General features: G+C 36.7%; 1 protein-coding gene across 3 annotated transcripts; it reads right to left on the bottom strand.

Moving 5' to 3' along the window:
* Positions 1-512: 512 nt before the first annotated feature.
* LOC127862437 (neurotrypsin-like) lies at positions 513-15907 on the bottom strand. 3 transcript variants are annotated; one of them, XM_052401555.1, is made up of 3 exons: positions 15871-15907; positions 1912-2081; positions 513-1576 (listed from the first exon to the last, which is right to left on the bottom strand). In XM_052401555.1, exons 1-3 carry the CDS (start codon positions 15874-15876, stop codon positions 1408-1410), a joined length of 345 nt encoding a protein of 114 aa, XP_052257515.1. In that variant the 5' UTR covers positions 15877-15907; the 3' UTR covers positions 513-1407. The 3 variants fall into 3 exon arrangements, with proteins under 3 accessions (XP_052257515.1, XP_052257514.1, XP_052257513.1); XM_052401554.1 differs by lacking the exon at positions 15871-15907 and adding an exon at positions 4846-4892; XM_052401553.1 differs by lacking the exon at positions 15871-15907 and adding an exon at positions 2479-3149.
* Between the last annotated feature and the right edge of the window lie 1454 nt (positions 15908-17361).

Raw genomic sequence — 17361 nt, 5'->3', positions numbered from 1 at the left:
GCTTATCACTTTTTTGCTGATATGGCTGGACAGTGAACGGCATTTTAAAAAGTAACAAAGGGTATAAAACGGCGAAAAATACCAGTCTCAGCATGTACATCGACTCTTGACTGCCTTTAGATCATCACGTGATTACCCCCACATGTAAAAAAATAATATTTGTCGAACTGCAACCTCTCTTCGGATCTGTTTTAATAGAAGGCCATGCGGAATTTTACGTTGAAATCTTTGACGTCGATCTTAAGGATTACTTCAGCCGTACGTTTATTTAGTCCCGCTTTTTTCTAACATGCAGACCAAGACAAAAGCTATTGCTCACTTCTTCAAGTATATATATATATATATATATATATATATATATATATATATATATATATATATATATATATATATATATATATATATATATATATATATATATATATATATATATATAACAAACAATAAAGCGTCATTAAACAGCGCAAAAGATAAACAATTACATGGATAATATAAAATACAAATACAACGGAAAAGCATTAAAATAAATTTAAGGTAATTATAATTTGTTAATTTGTAAAGGTGAACACTATATATACAAAGCTTAACTGTTTGTGTTAACAAAGTATTTCGTATATAGGTGATTGCTGCACATTTATCGGCAATTATACATTGATAATCAAAAATGCTCTTTACTCACAGTTAAACAATAACACAGAGAAAATATGCCCAGGCCTTACGGATTAAAAGTACGTCCGCATGTTTAACTTGTCTTCAAATGGCTATGGAAAGCCATAAAACAAATGAAAACAATTTATGAAGGTCTTCCGCTATAATTTTATTTAAAGTATTAAAAGTATTCTATCTTTCTGATATTTATTCACGCCTTTAATCACATAGAGCTTACATCTTTTCAAGGTTTCAAGCAATTATAATCCTGTTATTCGCATCGGTGACTTTTAAAGTTTGAAGTGATAACATCGTCAGTTTAGAAGAAAAAGGAAAAAAATGCATACAAATATCACATTGCAGACAAAGTTAAAAAAAGCAATGTTAGTCAATGTTCTGTAAAAGGTGTTTACATAAAAATGTATAGAACATTGCATATACATGTATTCATTTATATCGACACTATATACATTAACCAAAACAACACGAACACACCATATTCGAACTAAGCAGATTAAAGAAGTCTTTAAATCGTAAAGTACAATTACACATCGCACTATAAAAGATCAGAAAAGTTCAGAAATAAAAGTTTACCCGAACACGCACACACAAGTAAACCATAATTATAAAATGTTTGTGCAAAAATATTTTATACACAGAAACACATTATTATCCTTATTAAACATGAATACAACTTAGAAATGTATATTTAGAAATTAGACAATATCACTCTAATAGTATTAATCGCAAAAAATACTTTTAATTATCAAAGCAGTTTACTCCAGAATCTTCTTGATGGTTGCAATTGTGAGTGCTAGTGTATGTAACATCAAACAGAGACGTCTCATTGCCACTACAGAGCGTATCATCCATCAGAATTTGTCCAAATCCAGGTCCAAAGTAAGCCTGTGATACACCTGACCCGTTCCTAAAAACAAATATCTCAAATGTGTTGTAATATATACCAAGAGGTATAAATTGAAACGCGATTTTCCTCTTCCTTTCTTTCAGGGTTTTAGGGCTGAATACGCGGACATTGCAATATTCTGTTATGGAGTATATCCCAGAAACGTCTTAACAGGCCGGCAAAAGTCATAAAGGCTTCATGATTGAGAGGGGAGCATTGAACAAGGTTATACTGCTTCGAACAAATACAAGTAACGGGGCTTAAATAGAACTTCATTTAATGGATAGCCTCGGTTCTAACTGGAGATGTATAGGGGACTGATTGTTTTGTTATAAATATTTAGCCCCAGTACGTACGTGAATCCAAACATTCTGCACGTGACTTGAGCGCAGGCTTCATTCCAGCTGTCGTCGCAAACTGTCCCCCACTGTCCATTAATTAAAACTTCCACCCTACCACTTGAGGAGTTGGAACCGTTGCAAAGACGAATGTTTCCTTTCGCCACGCAATTATCAGCCAGGTCAGCCTGAAAATAATGGTATGCAAATTATAAACCTTTAAACAATATCAAAATTTGACGTTAAATGAAGAACGTGCTCTTTTTTCGTTTTCTAATTGCCCCATTGATCTTCAACAAACATGAAAACATTTAAGGACAATATACTTCATTTTGGTGGAACCCGTTTGTCATTCAGAAGCAATGTGTCGGCTAACACAAAAACATTTATAGTAGAAAACATATTAACAGAAATCGCTAATTAAAACTCGGTAATTATCTTACAAATCAAACCACAACACCCTCATATTCCTGATTAATGTTAACGTTAACGGTTAATTTAAGTCGTTGGCACTTTCAGTTCAGATTTTAGCTAAGCCGATAAATAAATTACAAATCGCGGACACTAAATTAATGTTTAGTGTACCTGTATTCCATAAAGAACGTTTTCGATGCAGATCCTGGGTTCGTCGTTTAATATGTTGTCCTTTAAAGAACAATGTCTAAGTTTCTGGTCAAACACAAACGACTGGCAGTTATGCTTGAGACAAGCTTGACCACAGACAATGGCCGTGTCAATGTTATTTAACGTAAAATTCTCTCTGCCAAAATGTGTTGAGTTAGCACACAGCGAACGAATAGCAAAACGCTTTCCACGACCGGACAAACTGTTCGTGCAAAGAAGTAACAGCCCATAACTCAGCATTAAAGTCAGTTGAACAGTTTGACACATGATTGTAACGTTTATTATCACACATATATTGTTTGTCAAATCATAAATCCATAGCGCGTAATTTTTCCCATGTTTGTGTTTCTTCTATACGGACATTATGTTTATGTTATACAATTTAAATTTAAGAATCAACAACAGCACTAAACACCATTCAGAGAGTGGTTCACGCCTGTACTGTAAGAGGATATACTATTAATTGTCTGTAATAAGAGGCGTGGACATTACGCGCTTCGCCACAATCCCTCCTTTTTAAATAATTGATAGTAAAGCACACTGAAACAATCATATTCAATTCATTCATACAGCTAGAATACAACGATCCAACTAATCGATCCAACTAATGATACTGAGTTTACATTAATCATTTTCACGATAATTCATAGTTAAATATTCACAATGCCATTTTAGTTCCTACGAGGTAATTTAGCACCAGCATATGTTTGTGTTTGCATTTAAGCATTCCTGTTTAACCATGCTCACAAAAGAAGATATCAGATAATACAAACTGAACAGAAAAATTCGATCGCCACAAAATATGTTAGCAATTTAGACAATACTGAGTAGAGAATATCGTGTCTTCACACAACTAAGCTATAAAAAAAACTTCGTTTTGCATTGGGCAAGACTTTCGATCAGTTTATTGGCAACAAACATCCACGAATAATACATTTTCGTAATATATAACAATCAAGTATAATCGTAGAATAACACGACAGTACAACTTTGATCTATAAATTTTATAACACAGTTCAACTATTATTTGTATACATCACTTCTATTCTTTATCATTAAATGGAGTTTTTAAGGCCAAGGTAAACAAGAAATATCCTTTTTTTAAATATACGGCGTTGATTGTGGTTGGAGTTGGTAAAAGGTAAAGAGTTCAATGAATGAGATCAAAGATAGCGAATGTCTTTTTCTGTGCAGTTCTTAGCTGCATCACACGCAGTTCGGGATGTTACGCGGAGTTTTCGCGGCTTATTTTACATTATTACATATTGCTGGTCATAAACCTATAGATACCAAACAGAAAACCAAAAGAAGAATGGAAGTGAAATTAAAACATACGAGTCAACCGGCTACACGCGAAGTATCCGCACATATGTACATATTTTAAATATTTATACGCGCGTTCTTCGAAGAGAGAACTTTTATTTCGACAAAAACATATACATATTTACACAGTTGAAATAGACCGTTATGGTCCTTGTTCAACACATATAATATCATTCATATATTCATAAAACATGGTGTTGCATATAAAAAAACGTTATGGTTGAATACACAATAATGTTCTGATACAAATCCTACATCTCGCATCCAGTAGAAATTCAAAATCAGTTTTCTAAAGAAACATTCAGTATTTACACAGCATATAATAATTTGATATTTCAATATTTCTATTTGAAAAGCATGTTCTACAAAAAGTGTTAATAAAAAATAACACTTTTAAAATCATTATCACAAATTCGTTTTACGTAGAACGTAAACTAACATCTCACTGTACATCTAACATCAAGTTAAAAATATCAAATTTCAAACAAACTGTATGTTCTTCAATACACATACTCAGAGCGCCGGTCATGAACACGCAAATAATAGCAAGATAGTATTTCCTGGAATCAACTAACATTACATTTTCTTAACATCACATATATCACATATCACATATCATGATGTAATATTCATATTATTTTATGGTCCTTGTTCAACACATATCACATAACATGATGTAATATTCATATTATATCATATCACATATAATGATGTAATATTCATATTATATTATGGACCTTGTTCAACACATATCACATATAATGATGTAATATTCATATTATATTATGATCCTTGTTCAGCACATATCACATCATATTCAAACAAACCTGTTTTAGTGGTTTGTCGGGCATTGCTATTTGATTCGATTATTAACAGTATCGAGAATCATCGCGCTCATGCTTAATACATTAGTCAATATGGTGGAATAATTCTTGTTAAATTAATCAAAAATAATATTTATAATGGTATTGTTGAAAACACTTTAAGAATCTATTATTGACATACCATAATTATATCGCTGAATATCTTCATTTAACATATTAATGGTCTCAAGAAAATTCCAGTTCACCTAGTTCACTCGATAGCGTCTATATTATTTAACGATTATTTTACTGGCCGCGAACTGACCCTGATACCTTGCGGGTTGGAATGCAATGCATTAGAGTGAGGCCACGCTTCCAGTGCTGGAACGACGGCTTGTTTAAAACTTTATACTTTGACATGTTAAATGTTCAATTTCGAAAACAATTTAAAATGGTTTGGCCAAATCGAATATCAGGATAGGGAAAAACGATACTTTTATGAACTTAAATATACTAGTACACAGACTGGAATATGGACGTAAATACTAAATATGAGAACATAGCCTTTAAGTACAAACGTTCTGGCGCTTGCAATCCTCTGAAAATAAAAGGTGCACGCACAAACTGAATAGATGTCGACAGTTGAGTGTAAAACTGTTCTATCTATCAAGCCTTTTCATTAGAGATAAAATTGTTTCATGCTTAACACGCAGTAAAACAGTGTTACAAAGACGCGGTCATGTTTCCAATGTTCTGGTGGTATGCTCAAATCAGCCAATGGAATAAATGAAGTGTATTCATTCGTGTCTAGCCGCAGGAAAGTTTATTTAAATTGTATTTGACACTTATAAAGGTCAGGTAAGGTCAAAAGTGACGTTAAACAGCTATGCCGAAAACAGAAATAAAACTTCATCAGAAATCATCAGATGCCCAATGTAGAATAACTCTGGAAAACTGTACCCGAAAACAACCAATATTAACATGTAACTGTGGACATTGTGTAACTCAAACATAAAGGGCCATTTAAGCCAACTTATTAATGCGGTTCGAATTTAAAAAAAAAAAGTTTATTGATAGAAATCTTGAGTAGAACTGCCCAAATAATGAAAACCCCGTGCACATTCCCGCCTTTGTGCGCCTGAGTGACTATCACTCACGTGATAACCATATGCATGAACGAACCGCACATATACCTGTTTTGTGCAGTACGTTATGTTTAGACATACGTTCTGTAAAGCACAGAACTGAAAATTACGTTCGGACGGACGAACAAGCGGACGGATGACCAGATAAATATCACAATACCAATCTAAGGCTGAAAACATTTCATTATAAAAAGACAAACAAGATGTGTAGTATTTGAAGCCGTGTTGAGGTCGGATACTGTATATTTAATAATTTCTTAAAGTTATGGGACAAACTGCTGACATGTAAGGACTGTTGAGAATAATGGTTTTCGAAAATAAATGAATTTGATGGTCCAATAAAATTGATTTGACACTTTGCGTACCGGATTATAAGAAAGATTTGTTTAACTTGGTTTTATAATTTTTATTTGGTTATGTTTACGAAGAGCTTTACAGCTTTGAAATAATAAGAATATGCGAATTATGCATTGCTTTTTGTGTATCTTTGAACATGGTAGCGTGCAAATTGATAATTAAAGAACCATTGTATTGTACGTATAATATGTTTATTTTAATCCTCAACGTTGCACTAGACTGAACTGCCCTACGTCACAACACGTTAGCTTATATTTGTAAGCCTGTGAATATTATTATTTTTAATAATATATGTATGTACACATTTCAATAATTTCACCTTAAAACTGTGAATATGAACCCATGGCATAAATCTGTACAGATCATTCTTGCAAATAATAGTGTGTATCAATGATAAATCGTTGGATTGTATTTACATAATTGGGAAAGGTATTCGATTTTACCAGGCCCTTAAAAGCTAATATTATCCTTACATTGCAAACATTTTTTCACAGCCGATTTACATTGGTTTTGGCAATTTTCTCTATCCTTCTCCAAAGCAAGTCTCCTATGTCTTCAGAGATCTTACTTTTAATTCATGATGCGTTTGATTTAGCTTTTCCATTTCATCTGAATATTCACATTTATGCCTGATGAAAGGCAGTTCTTGCTGCAACCACCAACCCATTGTTGTTTACAATTACAGAGTGGTCCATTTGGATTCTAACGCTATTAGGCAATCGTTTGATTAATATTTCCCGTATTTGTGTCACCTGCGTGCATGAATACACAATGCAACATTTCTGTCCTGGAGGTGTGTCGTTCTATTTTAAATGTGGCGTGCTAGGGAAACTAATTGAATGGTGCAAGCCATGCTATAATTTCGATACTTCAGAATGTATTCGACACAAAAGACGTCTGCAGCTCAAATATATTTCATAGTGCTGCTAAGGCTTCGTGCTTTTCTTGTAGTACATAGAATAGTTTTTGTATAATGGGAGGTATTTTGCTGTCTTTGACATATCTAACAGTGTTTTGTTTGTGCTTTTTTAACATTTAAGGTACATGTACATCCAAACTAATTTAATGCTGTGTGTTTTACAGAACGTAAGAAAAAATTAATTTATTTTAATAATATATATTTTATAAATAATAAAGGAGGCAAGCCTTCTCTCTTACCTAATTTATTTCAATATGACTATCCCCATTTCAGCGCCATTTCAGCCGTTAGAAAGTAATAATCCGGATGACACTGGATTAAACCCCCCTTCCTCCCCTTATTAAATTTATTTGGGTGTATTATGAGTTAAAAATAAACAAGTGTGTTATGTATTGTTTTTACATGATTTAAAATTATGCTTTTTCATTATATACATAAGTAAGTTATCAAACAAATTTCAACTTAATATTATCATATTATTTCGTTACATTAGATTTAGAATATTATAATGCTGCCTTCTTGTACATGTATGCTTTAATGTATGATAAGGAGGTATTTCGGCTATCCATGACTGATCAGACTATAAGTATGTTGTGTTATTTTATTTACCTTTGAGGTACAGACAAATAGAATTGGCCAAAAATAAACATTAACTTTATTTTGCACGCTGTTTTGTTTGTTTTTACTGAGCGCAATAATTCTACAAAAGGATTTACAAAAATGTATTTAAAAACCGCTCGTAGTAAAAGCATTATTATGCCCATGTATAATTGTGTGCTTGAAAGCTTTATGACTGTGTTAACTTGAAACGTTTGAAAGCTAATGAATTTGTTAAATTATTAATAAAATCACTGTTTCGTCGCCTCAGCTAAAAGACTCGAGCTTCAATAAATTAATGACAGTATGAATTTTCGATAATAACTTGATATTCATATTATCCCCGTTGCCATATAAGAATGAATACGAACAATGCTCTTTTTAAACACTTGTTAACTTTTTGTATGAAACAACTCGTTGAAAAATACCTTCGATTATTCTCAGAAACAAACACATATATCTATAACGACTCCATAGAAATTTCAACAAGACACAGCCATTGAATAATTATAACTAATTGTAAGTGTTTGTATGCCCCACCCCCCTTCGATGAAGAGGGGGTATATTGTTTTGCACTTGTCGGCCGGTCCGTCGGTCGGTCGGTCCGTCCGTCGGTCCGTCAACCAGATGGTTTCCGGATGATAACTCAAGAACGCTTAGGCCTATGATCATGAAACTTCATAGGTAAATTGATCATAATTGGCAGATGACCCATATTGATTTTCAGGTCACTAGGTCAAAGGTCACAGTGACTCGAAAAAGTAAAATGGTTTCCGGATGATAACTCAAGAATGCTTACGCCTAGGATCACGAAACTTCATAGGAACATTGATCATGACTGGCAGATGACCCCTATTGATTTTCAGGTCACTAGGTCAAAGGTCAAGGTCACAGTGACTCGAAACAGTAAAATGGTTTCCGGATGATAACTCAAGAATGCTTACGCCTAGGATCATGAAACGTCATAGGTACATTGATCATGACTGGCAGATGATCCTTGTTGATTTTCAGATAACTAGGTCAAAGGTCAAGGTCACCGTGACAAAAAACGTATTCACACAATGGCTGCCACTACAACTGACAGTCCATATGGGGGCATGCATGTTTTACAAACAGCCCTTGTTTCTATCTAAATGCCATTAAGCTACGTATTCAATATGTTGAGCTGTACATCTCTTGGGCTTTCTAATTGGGAGTTTGTCATCACCAATCATTCCTTTTGAATAACTTTATGTCGAAAATAACGTGTTGTCAAAAACACAAGAAGAGCCATTGAAAGTAAATATATGATCTGTAATGTCCAGCCGTCAGTCATAATTATGCAGACGCAGCGTGTGTGGCGCGTGGCCGGGGTTCGATCGTAAAGATACTCAAATATAACGCTGGACTGTATGGACATGTATTTCTCTGTGTGTGTGTGTGTGTGTGTGTGTGTGTGTGTGTGTGTGTGTGTGTGTGTGTGTGTGTGTGCGTGCGTGCGTGCGTGCGTGCGTGCGTGCGTGCGTGCGTGCGTGCGTGCGTGTGTGTGTGTGCGTGTTTATAAATATATAAACAAACTCCGTCTTTATCTCAACCATCCCTATACGGGTCTGAAACATTACATTGGCGACGAGGATGGGATGTGTTAACATGGCTCTTCCGAGTTTTGATAGATTTTCAGTGCCTAGTGACAGCCATTCCATTGGAATACGATGGGACAAATATGTTAACAAATTAGAAAACTTGTTCGTTGGATTGAGTATCGATTCAAAAAAGCGATGGAAGGCGTTGTTACTACATTATGCAGGTGACGAGGTGTATGACATTTACGAGACTTTGGATTTAGGAGGCAACGATTCAAATTACGATGAGACGAAAGCGGCGCTAAAACGACATTTTTCGTCAAATACAAACACGGAATTCGAGAAATTCGAATTTCGAAACCTGAAGCAGCAGCAAGGTGAATCTTTAGATCAATTCACGACACGTCTCCGTCAAAAAGCAACGAATTGTGGCTTCGCTAACAACGATGATGAAATAAAAAGCCAATTTATCCAAGGTGTATTGTCACAGAAACTGAGAATCAAATGTCTCGAGTCTTCCCACAAGCCTCTGTCCGATCTGTTGAAAATTGCAAGAACGATGGATTTAGCCAAAGCCCAAGCAGAAAGTATGTCTCGCGACCAGCATAGATCACATCATGGATCACATGAGCATGTAAATAAAATTCACAGACGACCAACGACGACGTCAAAGCCGAATCCGTCTGAGCGAAATACACATACAACCACACATCGCCAAGAAAACTCAAGTCAGATACGTAGGGCATCGTATTGCAGAAATTGTGGTGGACCGTATCCACACCAGAACGGTCGCTGCCCGGCAATTGGATCTAAGTGTAACTACTGTCACAAGGATAACCACTTCATTGCAGTGTGCAGAAAAAGGCTACAATCAGGCCAACGACAATTGCGAGAGATTAATGCAGAGCTGGATTCCGAGTCCCTGGGCCGAGACTCGAACTCGGAAGAGGAGTACCTATACGGATTATCTGTAAACGCTATCGGCAATAAAAAGGTACCACTCATAAAACTTACAATACAAGGTGTTGAAACAAATGTACTGGTAGATACCGGAAGTAGCATCAATGTGGTGTCCGAGTCAATTCTGTCAAAAATGACATCGCGTCCGAAACCCCGAAAAGCTCAAATAAAAGCATACGCATTCGGTCAATATATCTCTGCCGGTTCAGAACACATACACACTCACCATCGAGTCAGACAAGAAATTCGCGACAGCGGTGTTCCATACCATAAAAGACACATCAGAAACTTAAACAAGCTATGAAACAGCCGTCGAACTCGGTGAAGTTCCGGTCATAAATTCGGTAAAACATTGTGACTACGCGGAACTCTGCGACAAGTACAAATCCGTATTCACAGGTCTCGGAAAATTGAAAGACAAACAAATAAAATTCCATATCGACGAAAATGTTGTGCCGTTAAGCCAGTCGGCTAGACGGATCCCGTTCCACGTTCGTGAGCAAGTCGAACAAGAGCTCAATCGGTTAGAGGAGCTGGACGTCATCGAGAAAGTCGACGGACCAACGCCGTTGGTCTCAAACCAAGTGGTAGCTCCAAATCCGAAAGCACCCAAGGAAATTCGTCTATGTGTCGACATGCGCACGACTATCGACGACATAGTATCAGAATTAAACGGCTCAACAGTGTTCTCTAAGGTGGATCTGTACAAGGGGTTCCACCAGCGGGATTTCTCCGAAGAATCAAGAAATATGACAGTGTTTGCTAGCCATGTAGGCCTACGGCGCTACAAACGTCTCAACTTTGGAGTAAGCGTTGCGCCAAAAATATTTCAGAACGAAATCCGACAGGCTCTACAAGGTTTGAAGAAAACGTTAAATATCAGTGACGACATAATCGTGCACGGCAAAACACGACAAGAACACGACACAAATCTGAAAGCGCTTCTGCAAAGATTGCAGGAGAAGGGTCTCACCCTCAATAGACGAAAGTGTGAATTCGGACTATCAAAACTCAATTTTTACGGATACATATTTTCCGACTCTGGAATCTCTCCTGATCCAGAAAAAGTCGCGGCAATCCAGAACATTGACAGGCCGAAAAATCAAGCAGAAATAAGGTCGTTTCTCGGCATGACAAATTATGTTTCGCGATTTATCCGCGATTACTCAACAATATCCGAACCGTTAAGACGGCTCACTCAAGATAAGGTCGCGTTTGAGTGGACAAATAAGCAAGAGACCGCGTTTAGACAGCTCCAAAATGCACTATCAAGTGATCAAGTCATGACATACTTCGATCCTTCTAAGGACACATAATTATGGGTAGACGCCAGTCCTGTCGGTGTTTCTGGAATACTAATTCAGGACAGTAAGATAATTGCATCGGAAGTAGGTCACTCACCCCAGTCGAACAGCGCTACAGTCAAACAGAACGAGAAGCTCTCGCCTGTGTTTGGGGATGCCAACATTTCCATTTATACTTGTTTGGCAAAGCATTTACCTTGATCAGCGATCATCGGTGTCTGGAGTCCATTTTTAACAACACAAAGCAGATCCAGTCAGCCCGTCTTGAACGATGGCGTTTAAGATTGACCACATACAATTTCAAAGTGAAGTACCGTGCTGGAAAATAAATGATCGCTGACTACTGCTCCAGACATCCGATTCAAAAATTCAAAGCAGACAACGTAGCAGAAGAATACGTTAATTTCCTCGCGAGCAATTCAGTGCCAAAATCGTTAACCCTCTCAGAGGTCGCGCGTGCCACCCAGACAGACTGTGTGATTCAGTGTGTAATTCAAGCTGTTAAATACAACACTTGGGACAAACAAAATTGCTCGCAGACAGACAGCTATCGCCGTTATCTAAACGTTCGCGAAGAACTGACCGTGGTATCACTCTCAGAAGGACATATTTTATTGCGTGGCACCCGATTGTGTATCCCAGAATCATTGCAGCATAAGGCCATTTACCTGGCGCACGAGGGTCACCAGTGTCGAGTCCGTTGTAAATCATTGCTGCGTGAAACCTGTTGGTTCCCATTCATGGACAAACTCATAGACGACAAATGCAAACAGTGTATACCCTGCATGTCCGCATCAAACGAAACAGTACAAGAACCAGTTAAGCCAAGCCCGTTGCCTAAGCGTCAGTGGGATGACATTTCGGTTGATTTCTGTGGCCCAATGCCCTCTGGGGAATACTTTATGGTAGTTATTTGTGACTACTGTAGATATCCAGTGGTCGAAAAACTCAACAGCGTAGCTGCACAAGCCGTCATCCCATTGCTAGAGAGAATCTTTGGACTGTTTTTCATACCAAACGTCGTCAAAACCGACAACGGATCGTCGTTCAACAGCCATACATTCTCAGAATTTGCCGCTCAGCTCGGGTTCAAACACAGAAAAATAACACCCCTTCACCCAAAAGCCAACGGTACAGCAGAGGCTTTTATGAAACCTCTAGTTAAATGTATGAAAACAGCACTGGCGTCCGGACTAAACTACAAATCAGAACTTACCAATTTTCTTATGAATTACAGAAGCACCCCGCACCCAAGCACAGGAGTTTCACCATTTGAACTAATGTTCAACCGCAAAATGAAAACAAATCTTCCGCAATTTTCGGTAACGCCAACTCGTAACCGGAAATATGTCGAGGAACGTGACACGAAAGTCAAGCAGAAAAACAAATATTACGCCGATAAACGGAATAAAGCAAAACCATCTGCTTTACGGCCAGGAGACAATGGTTCTGGTCAAACAGCAGGTGCGAAACAAACTCGATACACCGTTTTCGCCAGTTCCCGGAAGTGTCGTGTCGCGCATGGGTTCCATGGTTACGGTTCGACATAAGGATCGAATCCTAACACGCGACGCCTCTCACCTCAAGCCTGTGCTGGCTTTACCGCCATCTCACGATGACATCGTACGCCAGGAAATAGCCGTCCATCAACCCGTACAACAACCGCTCAGACGTTCGAGTCGTGAAAGAAAGCCGCCGCGAAAATACGACAATGACTAACAAACAGCGAAATGTGCCGCATGGTACTACTACAGTATGTGTGAGAAAAACGTGCGCGCTAGTGTATTATTCATGAATGGATTTATTAATAATGCTCATTTAAATACAGACCGGACTATAAATACACGTTTAATAACTGCATGCATATGATCAAATCTGCGCCTTATATACATATGTGTATAATTAAAGTGATACAGGTAATAATAAACCCTGTAAATCATAATATTATTGTGAAAAAAAATGTGCCAACAACGATCTGCTGCAACTATATTTTATAATTGGTTGAAAAATGCCTAAGATTTGCTATAACCCATTAAGTCTGTTATCATACCTTGCCAGAGAAAAAAAAAAAAAAAATTATTGCAGAAAGCCTGTTCGCACATTTGTTAGTAATTAGTGCTTAATCGCATTTTCACATCAGATAATGGTTTTATCAGCGCCGTTCCCGTAAATTCAAGACAATCTGACCGAAAGCTGACCTATGTCATCAAGGAAATTAACTTTCTATCTCGGATCAGCCGCCAGCTCGTGGATTAATGAGTGTTTTCCCAACAAGACTATCATCGTGTTAAATTAGTTCCATTATACTCTTGTTTTGATAAACAATTTGATAGCATGAGATATGCAGTTCGAAAATATTTTGTTTTTCACAGGAAGGAAAGGACACTCTCCAGACAATCTACTTTTTAATCTAAATTTACTTTATGTAATAATTTGAAATATGCATTTTGTTATTTTGAAGATAGAAGGGATGTACTGTCCAGCCGTCAGTCATAATTATGCTAACCTTCGGGTAACCCCGCCCTACACCAATCAGCATCCAGCGTTGCAGACGCAGCGTGTGTGGCGCGTGGCCGGGGTTCGATCGTCAAGATTCTCAAATATAACGCTGGACTGTATGGACATGTATTTCTGTGCGTGTGTGTGCGTGTTAATAAATATATAAACAAACTCCGTCTTTATCTTAACCACCCCTATACGGGTCTGAAACATTACATGATCTGAAACAAAAGGCGGTTGTTTTTCTGTAAAAAGGCCAATTATGAAAACGGTCTTGAACTCTACATTCTTAACCATTATTTTATCAATATTTGACTGGGTGTGCCAATTCGGCGTTTATTGAAACGTTTATTAAAATTATCCTTAACTATTTTAATGACATATTGTATGATGTTGCTACACGTTTTGAATCTTGACATGGTTATTTGCATTTGTCTTGGATCTCTCAAATTGCGTTCTTGTAAATTGTAGGTTTCTTTAAAAGTTTTTTATACAAGGGGCGTTATGGTCAAAGAAGGGAAAACGAACCCGTGCTCTCCCGAAAGTTTTGACATATGCGGGCAAAATAATTATGCAACCACGAACGAATGCCATCTCGCCAATGTTTCTCCCTGGACACTAACCCTTTAACATTACGCCATTCATCGACTCATGTTTATAAATAAAATTAATTATAACTGTTCAATAATTAAAATTTCCGCACAGTCCTTTAATAATAATTGATTACTTGAAATACTACGGAATTCTTTATAATGGGTAGAGTTTTGCAATAGTTGCTTATTTAGTGGGACCTGTATTGTATGGAGATAATTGAAATAAGTTTGGAAGGACCAATGCCCTGATGGAAATTCAGTGGGTTGGGATAAGTCCGAGTGTGCATTTGTCAACCTGACAAAAATTTGACGAGGTTTTGCTCCTCCATTAAAATCCGATCCCGGTTCACAAAACATACTTGTATTGGCATGCGTACAATAAGTTCAATTACAAGCGTAGCTATTGATGTAATAGCCACCAACAATCCCAAACAGATGGGTATAAGAATCGCTCTTTCAAGACGAGTTTCATGTTATTATTTGTCGGTACAATTTAATTGTACCGACAAATAATAACAAACAAAAGTCTTAATTATTAAGTCTTTTTTTAAAAATACTAATACCGTAGATAGAGTGTGGGAAAAAAATCCAAATGTATGTGCACAATTTACGGCGACAATAATTGCTAGCTTGCGACACGCTTGCCTTTGGTGAAATGTGTATCGATATACAATCAAGCGCGAACCGCTAACATGTTGCGACAACGTGCGGTAAATAGTGTAAATAATGAAGAGATATTTTTTATGGACCTTGTATTTGGCAGTATATGTATTCAACCTTTAATACCTCTATACACAAAACAAGCAAAGGAAATTTACAAAAAAAACTGACAACTTCCCCGTATCCCTCAATTTTTTTTCGTACCCCAAATGTGTCGTACCTTTTTTTTTCGTACCCAATTATTTTTCGTACACAAATATTTTTCGTACCCAAAATTTTGTGTACCAAATTTTTCGGCGTAAGCTGTATTAAGCCAGCTTTTCACCCTGACTTGACCTTTGTAAGTGTCCAATAATATTCAAATAAAATTTCCCGCGGCTAGGTACGAATGAATACACTTCATTTATTCCATTGGCTGATTTGAGTTTAACACCAGAACATTGGAAACATATCCGCGTCTTTGTAACGCTGTTTTACTGCATGAAACAATTTTATCTCTAATGAAAAGGCTCAATAGATAGAACAGTTTTACAATCAATTTTCGACATAAATACAGTTTGTGCGTTCACCTTTTATTTTCAGAGAATTACCAGCGCAAAAGCGTTTATACTAAAGGCTATTTAGTACTTACTTGCATTGCATTTCAACCCGCGAGGTTTCGGGTCAATTCGCGGCCAGTGTGTGAAAGTCGGAGTTTATATACAGTTCATCACCGGAGTTCGCAGAAGGGGTTGCGATCTTTTCATTGAAGGAAAAAATTGGAATCTATGCTATTTTTGTCTGATGGAGTAAATAGTTCGTTTAGTCGCTTTGTCGATATATCAATATTTGAGGCACAGCTGTTGCCTTGGTCGTGTACAGTTGGCATAAACAAGCCGTCGTTTCAGCAGCAGAATTGTTACCTAACTTTAATGCATTGCATTCCAATCCGCAAGGTATCAAGGTCAGTTTGCGGTCAGTTGCAGAAATCTTTATATAAACGCCGTCTCGTAAACTTTGTGCACTTGAAGTCTGTTTTGCTCAGTAATATACTAAATAAAGATATTCGGCGATATTATTGTGGTATGTCAATCATCGATTTTTAATATGTTTTCAACATTTGCATGATAAGGACCAATTTTGATAAAATCAATTAGAAATATTTATCCATTTAGACCAGTTTATTAAGCATGAGCACAATAATTCACTATACTATAATTATGCAATTAAATTAAGATTCGAGTATTGCCGGCTGACCTATATGCACTCGTTTATTTTCATGTTTCTTGTGTTTTTCTATTCTGTAAATATAGATATCTGAGTAATAATATCACATAAAGCAAAATAAGCCACGAAATCTGGCGCAACACCCCGTAATTGATTTGCTTGTGATGTAGCTAAGAACTGCGCAGAAAAAAGGCATCCGCTACTTTTTATCTCATAGAGATAACTTTTGATCGTTCATAAACATCGACCACAATCAACGCCGTATATCTTTTTAAAAGTTATTTCTTGTTTTTCTTACCCAATTTTTTTTCCTACCCACATTTTGTTTCGTACCCAATTTGGTTTCGTACCCTATTTTTTTCGTACCCACATTTTTGTTCGTATCCAAATTTTGGGGGGCATAATTTGTTCGTACCCAAAATGTTCGTGCCCACATTTTTTGTCTACCCACATACACAATTGTCGTGATAAACTTAAATTGGTGCTTTTATATTCATCTTCTTCAAAAGCATCGTCACACCAGTTCTGTCAGTTATTTGATTGAAATACATGTACCTTCAATACATAAGAAGTTATGCTCCGCACAAACAAATTGACAAATTTGTCAGATGTATTGTCCATTCACTTCCTCTAAATGGTCTTATCCTAACAAGAAGTTATATTTGAATACCTTTAATACTTTACGAGTTATGAATCGCGTACAAAGCTGGACAGAATAGCGGACAAAAGGAGGGACACAAAGGCTGAAGGACTATGCGATTACTACATGCACACGCTTCCCTTCTGAATAATAACAACTGAAAACTTAAAAAAATGTATGTCAAATATAATTAATAATATTTATTTATGTATTTTTGTAATTTCCTTTTAACACTTCTTATTAAATTATCTTTGTTTTCTACGTTTCAATACGGAG

The sequence above is a fragment of the Dreissena polymorpha genome, chromosome 16 (assembly GCF_020536995.1).
Source record: "Dreissena polymorpha isolate Duluth1 chromosome 16, UMN_Dpol_1.0, whole genome shotgun sequence".
In the NCBI taxonomy this organism is placed as follows: domain Eukaryota; kingdom Metazoa; phylum Mollusca; class Bivalvia; order Myida; family Dreissenidae; genus Dreissena; species Dreissena polymorpha.
Note: the sequence above shows the minus strand (reverse complement) of the source record. Positions and strands in the feature narration are given on the sequence as shown.

Coding starts and splice junctions, on each gene's coding strand:
- LOC127862437 (XM_052401553.1), bottom strand. CDS start 2,784: ATGTGTCAAACTGTTCAACTGACTTTAATGCTGAGTTATGGGCTGTTA. Junction 2,082..2,478: donor ACGTTCTTTATGGAATACAG/GTACACTAAACA, acceptor CATTATTTTCAG/GCTGACCTGGCTGATAATTG. Junction 1,577..1,911: donor TGCAGAATGTTTGGATTCAC/GTACGTACTGGG, acceptor ATTTGTTTTTAG/GAACGGGTCAGGTGTATCAC.